The sequence below is a fragment of the Neomonachus schauinslandi genome, chromosome X, assembly GCF_002201575.2.
Source record: "Neomonachus schauinslandi chromosome X, ASM220157v2, whole genome shotgun sequence".
Lineage (NCBI taxonomy): Eukaryota > Metazoa > Chordata > Mammalia > Carnivora > Phocidae > Neomonachus > Neomonachus schauinslandi.
The window spans coordinates 107,069,719-107,084,642 of record NC_058419.1 but is presented as its reverse complement, the minus strand read 5'-3'; the positions used below and the strand labels follow the sequence as shown (position 1 = coordinate 107,084,642).

The window sequence follows — 14,924 nt, the reverse complement described above, 5'->3', positions numbered from 1 at the left end:
TCAGGGCACTGGTACATAGATGACATCTGTAATTGCCTGCGTCTCCCTCTTCTGCTGAACACTTCCCAGCTAAGCCTTACCAGTGTTCGGAACTTTACAATGAGAGTGGCAGACTGCTCTGTCAGGGATTTTAGTCTCCAGAATCTCATGCAAGGACTCCTTCCCCACCCCCATCATTTCTTCTCTGTCCAAGGACATCTCTAATCCTACATCCTAAACTTTCCATCTGTCAGTAAACTTCCAGGTTGTATATTTTATTGTCAAATACATTAACCACTATTTTATTATTTAATGATATTTTGTACCCTAACCCCCCTATCTGATATCATGGAATGGCATCCTTGTATTTTGTTACCCATGAACTTGCAGACAACATGATGTCAATGAAATGTCTTTGATAGAGTCACTAATATATGAACGTGATGAAATGTGTATTTGAGGTAAATAGCCCTACAAAGGTCTCCATGTCAGGGGAGATATATGTATATATACATACATACATATGCAGACATACACATACACACACACACTCCTGTAATTAAATTTGTAACTAGCTTTTAAAAGGAAAGAAAATGTTTATCATAGTTACTATATATTTAGCCTTAGATAGCAAAGCAACTTTTACCAATTCCATTATTAACATAATAACACAATTTTGGCATAATGATATACACTTACATAAAATCCTAAAAATATATTTTTAAAGATCCACCTTCCTAAGGCTTAAGCTTATAATTTTTTAAATTAAAATCTAAAGCCAAGTCAAAACCCAAATTTACGGGGCATCTGGTTGGCTCAGTCGTTAAGCATCTGCCTTCGGCTCAGGTCATGATCCCGGGGTCCTGGGATCAAGCCCCGCATCGGGCTGCCTGCTCCGCGGGAAGCCTGCTTCTCCCTCTCCCTCTGCCCCTCCACCTGCTTGTGTTCCCTCTCTCACTGTCTCTCTCTCTCGGTCAAATAAATAAGATCTTTTTAAAAAACCCAAATTTACCTAAATCATGCATTTGTTCATACAGAAAATATGACCTACACATGTGCAAGGTACTGTGCTGGCGACGTGGATAAGAACACATGAAATAATCCCATCAAGAAGCCCACAGTCTCCCAAATGAAAGCATACGAAAAGAGCAGCACAATGTAATACATGCTAAAAAACACCAACACTGGTGGTAGCACTAAGGGGAGCGTGAGCAACTACAAGGAAAGACAGGGATCAGGGAAGGTGTCCCATAGGCAGGGAGTTCGCATTTCCTACTCCTCCACTGAAGGCCATACCACCTACAAGTGTACTGTCCTCTAAAAAAAACAGTATTTGTGACCCAAACTCAAGAGACAAAGCACTAACTGGTTTTCCTCTCATGCTAATGTACTGGGAGATAGCACGTACTTTAGACTTGATTGGTTAGGGTTAGAGGTGTGTGGCCAAGGTTACATGGAAGTAAAAATTGAATCTCATGGACTTCAAGCTCTGGCCATTTGTACAGCTCCGTCAGGACATCACAAACTGGGTTTACAAGTTTTCTATTAAAGGTAGTAGGCTGCACTGTAACCCAAAGCCCACAAGATGGCACGAGGCAAACCGAAATGACTAGTAACTTGCTGTGTCCTAGAACCCTGTAAGGCTAAACTGAAAAAGCATTGACTTTCAAATGGTTTTTTGTTATTGTTGTTTTGGGTTTTTTACAACTCTAATTTAAAAACAAAACTTGAGCACTGGGTGTTATGCGCAACTGATGAATCCTTGAACACTACATCTGAAACTAATGATTAGCCAACTATGTTGGCTAATGGAATTTAAATTAAAACAAAAATTCTGTACCTAAGTACAGCTCAAGTAGGCATCTTAATGTGTACTAAGTGTACTCCTTCCATCAATTACCATGACCCAATGAGTACATTTCACAGTGTGACCTAGTACATCCATGAATGTATGCCCCATGAACACGCAGAAAAAGTTTCATGTGATACCATTACTTGGCATGATGCATTCTGATCTTTTATTTTTGTAATGTTGGTCACAATCCACTAAATGTCATGACCCACAGTTTAAAAATTAAATAAATAAATAAATAAATACACAGTTTTCTTATAAATATATGATATAGATATAGGTACATATAAAATCAGGATAAAATAAATGCCTGGTATATCAATACCTTGTCACATGTAACTTTCATTTTACTTCCATTAGGGTTTTTTGTTCATTTGTTTTAGTCTTACTATTCCTTCTATTAAAGGTGTACAATTTCTGTGACACAAACCAAAATATCCTACCCTTTTTTTTTTTGGTTACTCTAATCCTTTCTCTGAGGTATTAATTTCTCAATGCCTCTGGATTACTGAATGGTTTTCAGAAGGGCCTGTTTTATTCTGAGGCTCCATATTTTTTTAGCATATGCATCTTAAATAGAACTTGATTTTTAAGATGATAAGCAACATAGGGCGCCTGGGTGGCTCAGTTGGTTAAGCGACTGCCTTCGGCTCAGGTCATGATCCTGGAGTCCCTGGATCGAGTCCCGCATCGGGCTCCCTGCTCAGCGGGGAGCCTGCTTCTCCCTCTGACCCTCCCCCCTCTCATGTACTCTCTCTCTCTCTCATTCTCGCTCTCTCAAAAATAAATAAATCTTTAAAAAAAAATATTTAAAAAGATGATATGCAATATATTCATTAAAATAGTTCACTAACCGAAAAGCTGAATCATGTGAAACAATAGAGGCCTAAATCAGGGGACCGTGGAATGAGGAGAGCACCCCTCCTTTTACAGAGTAGGAAATAGAACTCAAAGACATGAATCCCCTAGCCCGCTCCCAGAAAAAACCAGTTGCAGACCTATAGGCAAGAGCTCACGGGAACGGACATTCAGGCCAACACTGCTTTACCCACATCACATCACACTGCCTTCCGAAACCCATGCAATGGATGTAGGGACCCCCAAATGCCCCTCAGATTGATCCCCTTGGATCAAAATAATTTTATGACAACAGTTTCATCTGGAAGCAATGTGATGAGTAAAGGCCCTTAAATCCATTTTGAACTTGCTAAATCCTTATTTTTAATTCCTCTTTCCTGTAACCTATTTTACAGTAATTCATTATTTATTGCCGGTGGGGGGGGGATTCACAAGTCCATTTAGAGAATCAATCACAAATGTAGTAAAAATTTATAAGGGAATTAAATGCCAAAAATATTTCAGCAATCCTCATCTCTCATGGCTGGAGACCTGACTGTATCCTGAGATTATATATTTATATATATATTATTATATGTTATATATAATAGATACATAAATATAGAATCAGTACTTAAACCTTTATCATAACAGCTGTATGAAATGTGTAAAAGGGCAGGACTCTAGACCAGTTACAGGAGGGCTTTGGGAAGTCACTTTCATCTGCAGAATGTGGGTAACAATGACAGTGACCTCAAAAGGTGACTGTAGGGATTCATGGAGAAACTACACTTGAATGTCCTTAGTACAGTGCCTAACCCATAGCAGGACTCCAATGGTAGCCATATATAAAAATTCTTATTTTATGATGATTACATCTTATCACCAATTTTTTGCAGCACTTTGCCAACATACAAGTTGCCATGGGGTTCTGTAACCAAATAAAGAATGCCTAATTACTCCCAAATGTTTTCATGTTAAGCATAAAACCTTGAATTTGAGCTTGAGACTCTGGCCCAGAAACAGAAATTGGTAACAAACTTGGATTGTTGGTATTAAAATGGAGGCAAATGTAAACTAACCTTCACCGTCCCCCTCTGGCACTTCCTTTTGCTTCCCTCTTCCCATCTGTAAGGAGGTACAATGCTACAAGGCTATTGTTCAGAATTTGCTGTAAAGTTAAACACATGTTCTACAAGTTAACATTTTCTACCACATCAGCAGTAACAACAAGCAATTACACTCCCATTAAAAGCAAGACTGCCAACAGCTGAAAGCTGGAAATGTCACTCAGATCTACTATGAGATCCTACATTTGGTTTTCAGAAACATAACACTAATATTTGATTCTTCCCAGCAAAAGAGGGCATAAAGATTTACTCTTTGGACAACATACCACACTGCTTTTTCACAGTACAAAATAGAATAGAGAGCAGGACGCCGACTTTGTAAGTTATAAAAACTCTTCGTGTGTGTGCAATTTGTTAAAAGCTATTTTTTAAGATTTTATTTATTTATTTGACAGAGAGAGAGAGAGAGAGAGCGAGTGAGCACAAGCAGGGGGAGGGGCAGAGGGAGAAGCAGGCTCTCTGCCCTGGGACCATGACCTGAGCCAAAAACAGATGCTTAACCGACTGAGCCACCCAGGCACCCCTGTTAAAAGGTTTTAATAAGAAAAAAGGTCCATGGTCAAATGAGTTTCATGAAAGCTGATTAAATAAAGTTTAAACAGGTGTTCTTATGGGCCTACTTTTCAAAGTGTCTTTTGTAACCTAATATGCATTAAAAACTACCAGAGGAGGGGTAATTGATGTAGTGTTTCCCAATAGGACTTGTTGATAAAATGTTTTTAAAAGAGTATCTCATTGGGCTCCTGGGTGGCTCAGTCAGTTAAGCGGCTGCCTTCGGCTCAGGCCATGATCTCAGGGTCCCAAGATTGAGCCCCACATCGGGCTCCTTGCTCTGCGGAGTCTGCTTCTCCTTCTCCCTCTGCTGCTCCCCCTACTTGTGCTCTATCTCTCAAATAAATAAATAAAATCTTTAAAAAAATAAGAGTATCTCATTAGCACTAGCATCTGAGGAATTCACCCAGGAAAGAGAGCAGAACACTTGGAATGACTCAGCCCTTTCCCACCCAGCTCACATTTTGAAACTTTTCTTACCAGTGACCTCTCAATCATCCCACTGTTGGCCTTTACCCAGTGCTCATCTTTGTCAACTCCCATGACACCACTGATCATTCCCTCCACGGAAATGGCTTTGAGAGGCAGGAAGACGGCATAGTTAGCATCTGAAAATCTGGCTGGCTGCTCTTGGAGCCCTCAAGCCACCATTTAAAAAATCCAACCCGCCTGTTACAGGCCTGGTCAGCCCCCAGCAATTTCAGCCACCCCAGCTGAGGTGCAAGATGTTCCAGTCCCACACATGCTCCCAGCTGCACACAGCTGCCTAAGTGACCACAGCCAGCGCCACATGGAAAAGAACCTTCCGGGTGGGCCCACCAACCCACGGAATCAAATATGCCTTTAGGGGGCACCTGGGTGGCTCAGTCCATTAAGCATCCAACTCTTGATTTCAGCTCAGGTCATGATGTCAGGGTCATGGAATCAAGGCCTGCATTGGACTCCATGCCCAGCTTAAGAGTCTCTCTCTCCCCCTCTGCCTCCCCGCCCCCGCCCACGCTCTTGTGCATGCTCTCTCTCTCTCTCTCTCTCTCAAAAAAACAAACAAACCATGTCTTTAGAAAGATAAAAGTTCTTTCTCTGCACAAACCTACAAAAAGAAAAATAAGGGCGCCTGGGTGGCTCAGTTGGTTAAGCAATTGCCTTCGGCTCAGGTCATGATCCTGGAGTCCCGGGATCGAGTCCCGCATCGGGCTCCCTGCTCGGCGGGGAGTCTGCTTCTCCCTCTGACCCTCCCCCCTCTCGTGCTCTCTCTCCCATTCTCTCTCTCAAATGAATAAATAAAATCTTTAAAAAAAAAAAAAAGAAAAAAAGAAAATGTTGGACTCCCTGGGGTGACAGTGTGGGGAAGACTCCAGTTCTTCAGCAGTCAAGCTCCTGGCCCTATTCAAAGAGATGAGAGTAAGCAGATCATATCACAGAAAACACAGGGAGCAAAGGGAACATGCAGAGTGTTCAGATTCCACAAGAAGTGGATCCACAGCATCACATGGGTACACACAACACAGTGCAACGCATACTAAGCATGAAGTCTTCCAAAAAACCAGTGTTAAAGACACCATCCTCAGAGACTGCCCACTGAAGAAATACCTAAGCAAAAGCAAAGAACATGGTAATAAGTAAATTTGGGGTATCTCAGCATGGACAATTCAGTACAAAACTATGTCCAGCCCATACTAGGAAATTCCATGCTAAACACATAACAGTGCTGGGTCTACTTAAAAACTCGCTATTTTTTTAAGATTTTATTTATTTGAGAAAGAGAGTGAGAGTGAGAGAGACAGAGCATGAGAGGGGGGAGGGTCAGAGGAAGAAGCAGACTCCCTGCTGAGCAGGGAGCCCAATGCGGGACTCGATCCAGGGACTCCAGGATCATGACCTGAACCGAAGGCAGTCACTCAACCGAGCCACCCAGGCACCCAAAACTCACTATTCTTTAAAGAGGGACAAAACACTAAATATCTAGAGCCTCCTGTATGCCCTTTGTAGTTTGCTTCATCTTATCTTCTTAAAGTCCTGTATTAAAAATGAAAATCTCTTTCTATTTTCATGTGCCTATTGGCCATCTGGATGGCTTCTTTGGAAAAATGTCTGCTCGTGTCTTCCACCCATTTTTTAACTGGATTATTTGTTTTTTGGGTGTTGAGTTGTGTAAGTTCTTCATATATTTTGGATACTAACCCTTTACCAGATATGTCATTTGCAAATATCTTCTCCCATTCCATAGGCTGCCTTTTAGTTTCGTTGACTGTTTCCTTCGCTGTGCAGCTTTTTATCTTGAAGTCCCAATAGTTTTTGCTTTTGTTTCCCTTGCCTCAGGAGACATGTTTAGTAAGAAGTTGTTATGGCCGAGGGTCAAAGAGGTTGCTGCCTGTGTTCTCTTCTAGGATTCTGATGGAGTCCTGTCTCACACTTAGGTCTCATCCATTTTGAGTCTATTTTTGTGTATGGTGGAAGAAAGTGGTCCAGTTTCATTCTTCTGCACGTGGCTGTCTGGTTTTCCCAACACCATTTGTTGAAGAGACTGTCTTTTTCCCACTGGATATCCTTCCCTCTTTGTCAAAGATTAATTGACCATAGAGTTGTGGGTTCATTTCTGGGTTTTCTATTCTGTTCCACTGATCTGTCTATTTTTGTGCCAGTACCATACTGTCTTGATGATGACAGCTTTGTAATATAACTTAAAGTCTGGAATTGTGATGCCTCCAGCTTTGCTTTTCTTTTTCAAGATTGCTTTGGCTATTTGGGGTCTTTTCTGGTTCCATACAAATTTTAGAATTGTTAATTCCAGCTCTGAGAATTGTTCTTATCATATGAAAACCCATATTGGCAGGTAACAGATTTTGAGTTAAGATTCTGATATATAAAATTACTTGAACTAGTAATTTAAAAAGATAATAAGCAATTTTTTAAAGTTCAATCTCAGCAGAATTCAAAGAAAGGCTATTAACGAATGTCATTTTTCACCTATCAAAATGACAAAGATTTAGTTTAAAAAGGATAAAATTTGGCAAATTTTAGGGAAATTGATGAGTAAATGAAGGTGTCCAACTGTTCTGGAAGGTTATGTGAAATGGATATTCAAAGCCTTCAACATGTGCATACTATTTGGAACCAGACATCACCTCTCTACAATTTTCCTAAGGGAGGCATTTCAAGGTTACGTATTTCAGCTATTTCGAATATTTAGTGTAACACTGCTTAGAATAGCAAGAAAAGTTCTAGAAAGACCTTCAGTGAATAGAGCAATAAATGCTCAAATGTATAATCTATACAACAGCATACAGGAGGTCTCTTAACTGCCCTGCACTTACCACATTCGCACAACTCCCAGGGTCACCGAGTCACAGGTGAATATGCAAAATGCTGTACCGAAGAGCCCAGAGCAGCTCAGGACGGTAGCACAGGCAGCGCAGGGAAACAAAAAGCAGAGCGAGCAAGCTACAGCAGTGCAGCATGGACTGTTCTCCGAGAGACAACAGCACGCCTCCTGGGGACCTGGGTCTGTTCCCGACTATGCCAGAAGTGCCTGCTCATATTCACTGTGACTCCAGGAAATATTATAATAATGTGAACACTTTTTAAAGATTTATTTATTTATTTGAGAGAGAGAGAGAGAGTGCAAGCAGGGGCCGAGGCAGAGGGAGAGAGAGAATCTCAAGCAGACTCCCCGCTGAGCGCAGAGCCTGACACGGGGGGCTCGATCTCACAACCCTGAGATCACGACCCGGACTGAAAAGAAGAGCTGAGATGTTCAACCAATTGAGCCACCCAGGCGCCCCAATATGAAATTTGTTTCTTAAAAGAAAGCTCTCCAGCTAATTCTGTGGCAGAACCAAGTTTGCGATCACTGATCTAGAACCAAGACTAAGGATCGCTTCCTTCCCAGGAGCACCTGCTCTGGGATGATTCTTCTGTACAGCCTGGGTTTTGTCTCTTGCGGACTCAACCACCCTCCCGTCCCATCAAGGAAGACACTGTCTCAGCAAGACTCATGGGAATACCTCCCTTTGGGTTCCTAGGTGACCTGTGATACCAGACACAGCCTCCCTTGCTAGATTCCCAAGAAGCAGTACAGTGTTCTGGTAAGGGTGCCCACCACCTGGCTCTGAGTGCTAGCACCACCACTTACCAGCTGTGGGACCGTGAGCAAGTTACTTAACCTCTCTGTGCTTCCGTATCCTGAGTGGACTAACCTGAGGGGGTTTCGGAACCTACCTCTAGTGTACATGTCAAGTGCTTAGGACTGTGTTCAGTAAGCATCCGCAGCTGCTATGATCACTGTTCGTATTTTTGGATCAGATATATCCTGGGCCAGCCCCTAGCTGAGTGTGCTGAAGAGCTGTCCAGCGAACAAAAGAATGAACACTTGGCTCCTGTGTGTCCTCATCGGGATCATCTCTGAACACCTCCTCTTAGTATGGCTTTAGATCTAAAGCTTCCCACAAATCCTTCCAAATGCCTTACCTTTTGTTGGATCCCTTCACCCTGACTTTTCATCTTCCCTCTGCTAACAACAAAAGCTGGGAAGCAGGAGCAGCTGGGTGGCTCAGTTGGTTAAGCGTCTGCCATCGGCTCAGGTCATGATCCCGGGGTCTTAGGATCAAGCCCCGCATTGGGCTCCCTGCTCAGCGGGAAGCCCGCTTCTCCCTCTGCCGCTCCGCCTGCTTGTGCTCTTTCTCTGTCTCTGTGTGTCAAATAAATAAATAAAATCTTAAAAAAAAAAAAAAAGCTGGGAAGCAGAGGGAGGCAAAACACAGAGGAATCATGTCGGGTTGATGGGCTTAGCACAGGGGAACTGCCGCCAAGGTGAGGTTTAAGGAGCGCCCTCCAAACACCTTGGCAGGAAAGCGCACATCCGGACAGTTTGGGAGAAGTGTAAGAAAAGAACTGTTTCCAACTGCGTACTAAGGCCTTCTGCCCCCATTTCTCGACCACACAGGAGGCAACACGGTAGGGTCACAATTTAAATTGTCTTGAGAGTATTTATTGTTTAATAACTCCTCCTCCCTCTGCCCCACCCAGCTACCCTCTCGGTCTGCTTTTCTGATCATCCTAAAGGCTGAACACATTCTTCTCTCTGGAGGACAAGAATAAACACTAAAGCCAGGGCACGTGATCAGGCCTCCCTCAGGTTCTATGTCAGTGTGGAGAGTTGCTCTTCAACAGCATGGTTTTCCTAGGGCTCCTAGTCCTTTCTCAAGTTCACCGGTACGCTCATGGAACTGAAATGCCGCTTCCCATCTAAATACAACATGGACTCTGAAACACAGAAGAGAGAACCGTGAAGAAACCCGTGGAACCTTACAAAATCATCATACGAACACAAGACTACTTAGGAACACAAGGACAGCAAGGAGCGTGCAAAACGCACTGGGCGTGCCCTGTGGGGCCGGGGCCGTGCAAGGCTCCTGGGGGAGTGGGCCTTGACTCTCGCCCCTCTCCTCGGGCCAGGCCAGTCTGACCACCAGTGGCTGCTTGCAGTTGGCCCCAACCCCTCCGACAACAGGCAGGTCGGGCAGGGCAGTGACAGGCGCCTGCAGACCAGGAGGCATCCAGGCCTGCAGGGCTACTGCCCCTCAAAAGCACAATCTTCTAAAGACCCGCTCTTGTACTAACAGGCATCGGCACACTTCCTACAACAATTGAAAAGAAGAAAAGTAGCTTTGACAGTTCTTCCATTCATTAGGGACAAGCAGACATTGCTGCTCACCTCCGTACGTTCTGGGGAAAACCAAAGGCACTTCTTTTTCCGACATGAACGTGAAATGAAAGACATTGGTGGTCATATGCTCTTTACTCTCAAGAGAGGCCACTTCACTGTGTACTCGGACTTGAATGTAATTGTCCTGAGTAAAGCAAACCTAGGAGATTTAGACATGACAGTTAGTCAAGGGCACTAGCAAGCAGGGGAGGCAGTCTTAAGAGAAACAGTGGCTTTAGAAAAAAAAAAAACTTCTCTTCTAGGCCCAAATGATAAAAAATTGTCTTTCATCTCTCATCGCACACCTACCTGCGAAGAAAGAAACAGCAACGATCCAACATCTACGGGTTTCTGAAACATGATATCATCCACTGCGACTACAAACGGTCGGGAGCCACTAATAGACAAAAGGCAGAACTGGGGTCAAGCACAAAATGCAGATGATCTCTATTTCTCCCCTAACAATCAGCTGAAGCAAAATTTAAATGATCAAAGAATAAGCCTAGGGAAGGGAGAAATAATCCTACCAGTGAGAAATGGTAAGTGATGCCCCTGAGACCAGATCACCCCTCTACCTTTTCCCTCCTGCCGATCATCACCCCTTCTCAGGTCATTAACGTACTGAAAAAGGCAGAGCAACAGCCTTTGAAAAGTAACATCAAAGGCAGCTGGTATCACGGAAATATTTATTTAATAACAGAGCATATGCCCCAACACATACAGACTGGTCCAAAGTGCTTCAATTCAATGGGGTAGTACACATTGCTTCTCAGAAGTTAAAACCACCTTCAATCTAACTCACCCAAAGTTACAAGCAGTAGCCCATCCAAGTTCATATGCTTTCCTCATCAGGAAACCACCAAAGATCCGATTGAAAATGTTGCGCTCCTATTGGACATACAATAAGATTAACAGACACAAGCTCATGGCCACCCTCAAAGCCAGAAGGAAGGAATGCACAGTGCTGCAGAACGGAGGTCAGTTTCACGGTGTGTCAGATTTTACATGAGAACCACGAATGCAAGTCATCCTATTTAAAAGATTTTTCATTAACTGACAATACCTGTGGGTGGCAAACTTCCAAGCTCTTCAGTTTTGAATCCTCCATCCACACTGCATTGGGGGGCAAAACTCGACTTTGAAAACTTACAGTCCTGTACAAACGGAGATTGAGTAAACCTTGTCAATGCCATGGTTTTGCTGCCGAAAAGTAAAATATTTGCAAACAACTCCCAGTATGCTGAGGCAGGCGTAACTGTGGAGAGGGCCGAGGTGTAAATGCTTTTGCAACCTGCAATCTCACCATGCTAACTTACTTCGGATCCAGCGTGTGAAGAAACATCTCATGGATAGTATTCCTTTCCTCAGCACTGGGAGCCATTTTCAGTAATGACTTGGCACTGAAGGCAACCCTTCTCCCCTTGTTCACTGGAACACAGGACAATAAGGAGCTACAGTTAGTGGGGGGGGGGTCACCGAACAGCACTGGGGTTCCTGACCTGGGCTGCCTTGGACCTTTGTAAGGCAGCATTTCTAGATTTTGAAAAGCCCACGGGAAATTCCACATATATCCCAGAGAAGGCTGCTGAGGCTTCATAATGTGACTGGCGATTCTCTGCCTCCAGATGGAAATTATACTGGCTCAGTGTGGGAGCACTTTAAGACCACACGTAAAGACCATCCTGACCTACAGCCCTGACCAGCTGTTATTTTACTGATCCATTTCCCATTTTATTAAAAAATGAGAAAGCAAATTATTTTACTTAATGAATATTGTCTAATTGATAAAACTGTTCAAACTATGGACTCCAATGGAAAAAAAATAAGGTATTTTTAATTTCAGTAAATTCTTGGCATGAGTAAGACACGTGACTGGCATGAGGAGTCCATCCATACTCTTCCACAACCTCCTCTGCAGTACAGGTAATGGGCTTTTTAAACTGTATCTTTACATTATAAACAAATTAATATACATTCTCCTTGTCTAAAGAGCTCTTCTTCCTCTGGGCTTTCAGGGATGAGTGGATTTACAAACGCCGGCCTAAAGAGAAGAAAAGAAAAGATTACAGCTTAAGAGGTGTCATTCCCCAGTAAATATGGAAGGTGAACAATTACCCACTCATTTCAAAAGTCTTTGCTGCTGGTCTTGGGTAATGCTGCCTGACTGCTTCCCATAATAACCCTGGAACAACTGGGGAGCTTTCCAATTATGGACCAGTCTGTACACTAGAAAGTTCACATTTATAAAAAGGATACTGCCTCTCACCAAAAAATTTCACCTGATGGTGGTAACAAGGAAACAGTGAAAATAGGCCATAGAACATTCTACAGGACACCTGGCCTGGACTCTTCAAAAAATGTCAACATCTTAAAAAACAGAAAATGGCAGGGGGACTCTTTTTAAAACACATGCTAACTACATGCAGTACATGATCCTTGATCAGATCCTGACTCAGGGGAAAGGGCTATAAAAGACATCCTAGGGACAAGTGGCAAAGTTTGAATATGGATCGTATCTTAGATAGTATCACTTAAATTTCTTGGCTACAATAAAGGCATCGAGTTTGTGTAGTGGAATGACATTATCAGGAGGTACATGCTGAACCATCTATGGGTGAAGTAGTCTCAAAACTTATTTCAAATGATTCAGGGAAAGAGCGTCCACGCGTGTACTTATAGAGAGAGGGCCAGAGAATAAGGCTGGAGGCAAAATGGTAATCGGTGAATGTAGGTGAAGCCTTTATGAGTGCTCGCTGCATTATTCTACCTCTCCATAGGTGACAAAGTTTTCAAAACGGAAACGATAGAAACAAACATACTGAAATGGCAGCTCAGAAAATTCAAAAGCATCAGCTGCGAGAGAACCTTTAAATCCCGCCCTTTCCAGAGCTGGCAAGGAGCCCCAGGCCAGCCAGCAGCAGCAGGTCAGCTGGGCTGGCAGCAGGAGTGAAGAGTGGGTGGCTGCATTCTACGCTCACATCAGTCACCAAAGGATGGTTTGATCCTAACTCGCTCTTCCGCATCAGCTCCCCATGAAGCAGGAGAGACTTCTCATTGCAGACTCCTCCTTCAAGTTTCTAAGCCAAATTAGACTCCCCACAGGCCCCTAGACTGTCCTGTACCAACAGCAATCCTGTTCCATTCCCTCCCACCCAGCACCACCCCAACAGTTTGACAGGATTTCTCCGTTTCGTTGCCTTGGGCGTGACTGCTGGTTAGGAACCAAAAACACAACTTAAGAGGAAAAAAGTAGAAAGCCAAAGCAGTCAAAATCTGTAAAGTTCAATCTGACTTGGAATTGAGGGTATAAACTCATGAGGTTGGGTGTGTGTTTGTTGCTTTTTAACAGACATCCTAGCTCTGTCCACTGAAAAGGCTTAGAGACAGTGACAAACGAGTAACAACGTACAGTTCTGGTGCCCGGATTCTGGTCTCTAAACACCAGTGCTCGCTAAGGGGAACCCCAGGGCTCTGTGGAGAAATGGCTGATTCCAGGCCTGAGGCGGGAAATCTATAAGATGAGCCCAAGATATCCCACTGTACCACAGAACAGGAAGACTAGCAGGGAAATATCAAAAGAGCTTTCACAGGAGCAAGCTTAAAGGGGCTCCCACTGCCCAAAGATGGTATGTTCTGAGCACCAGGAAGAACAAGGGCTGCAATTTACTGAAATACATACCATTAAAATCCATGAATTCACAATGACACTTTTAAAAAAGCCAAAAAGTAGACAAACCATGTCATCACTAGCTAGTCAAGCAACTCATTATTAGGAAAATGTGTAAATAAAGGGCAAGAATGAAACAATCCTCACTTTCCTTTACAAACCAAATTGCCCTAGCTAATAAAGGAAAGCTCTTCTTTCTAGAACTCCAGGTAGTAAATATAGAAGACAAGACAGGATTTAAGAATCGTTTACATCCCTTAATGATTAAAGCAATGATTAGCAATGGTGTTCAAAGCACTGGAGAAAGACTGATAGGGAGCTAGCTATTCACAGGGTGACAAAGTATACTCGGGGTACACCCTGCACCCTACTAGAGCCTGCAGATTATTGCTGATCATAAGAGGATCAAGTGAACCCTATAATGAAAAGACCACTTTAGTCACTACTGAACCACCACGCGCCAATCTTGGCATCACTATGAGTGGGACAATCTGTACCTCCTGATATGATACAACATGAGATACATTACAATTTGAGATACACAGATCTCATCACCTACAAGATGCTCTCATCAAGTAAGCTGAACCTGAATCTAACCAAGGCTTTAGATCTAACTTCAGTTTAGAGAAAATACTAGGGAGAAACTAGAGAAACAAGTAAAAAAATACCATGAGGAAGCCATGAGACAAATCCAGAAAGTTGGACACTGTACGGAGGACTCCATCTGGCCTTTCAACAAATTGATATAAAACACTAAGGGGGCAGCAGGGACACACAACTATTTTGGATTAAAAAGCCTTAAGAGATCATACAATTCTGTGAATACACTAAAAGTCATTGAATTACACACTTTCAATAGGTGAATTTTATGGTATGTGAATTATATTTCAATAAAGCTATTAATAAAACAACAGGCTTAAGGGACATAAAAATCAAATGTAGTATGTGAATTTTGTTTGGATCCTGACTCGAACAGATCATTAAAATGGTATCTGGGAAAAACTGAATATAAATTGACCATGAGAATATATTACGAACTTACTCTTATTTTTGTTAGGCACGCTAATGGTAATGTATTTATTTAGGAAGATATCCTCATCTTTAAAGAGATGTCTACACAAAAGTATTCAGAGATGAAAGGTCATTATGTCTGGGATTTGCTTTAAAATATAACAAAGAAAATAATATAGTATGAAGAAACAG

At 42.7% G+C, this 14,924-nt stretch overlaps 1 protein-coding gene across 2 annotated transcripts in view; it reads right to left on the bottom strand.

Moving 5' to 3' along the window:
• Positions 1-9,309: 9,309 nt before the first annotated feature.
• Positions 9,310-14,924, bottom strand: part of ACOT9 (acyl-CoA thioesterase 9) — a 37,955-nt gene continuing 32,340 nt past the window's right edge. The window contains exons 10-16 of one of the 2 annotated variants that reach the window (XM_044911580.1): positions 12,028-12,095; positions 11,371-11,482; positions 11,118-11,208; positions 10,857-10,942; positions 10,364-10,451; positions 10,064-10,214; positions 9,310-9,612 (exon numbers count right to left, since the gene is read on the bottom strand). In XM_044911580.1, coding sequence (XP_044767515.1) covers positions 9,539-9,612; positions 10,064-10,214; positions 10,364-10,451; positions 10,857-10,942; positions 11,118-11,208; positions 11,371-11,482; positions 12,028-12,095 — 670 coding nt within the window. In that variant the 3' untranslated portion in view covers positions 9,310-9,538. The remainder of the gene's footprint in view (positions 9,613-10,063; positions 10,215-10,363; positions 10,452-10,856; positions 10,943-11,117; positions 11,209-11,370; positions 11,483-12,027; positions 12,096-14,924) is intronic. The other variant, XM_044911581.1, reaches the window with a different exon arrangement.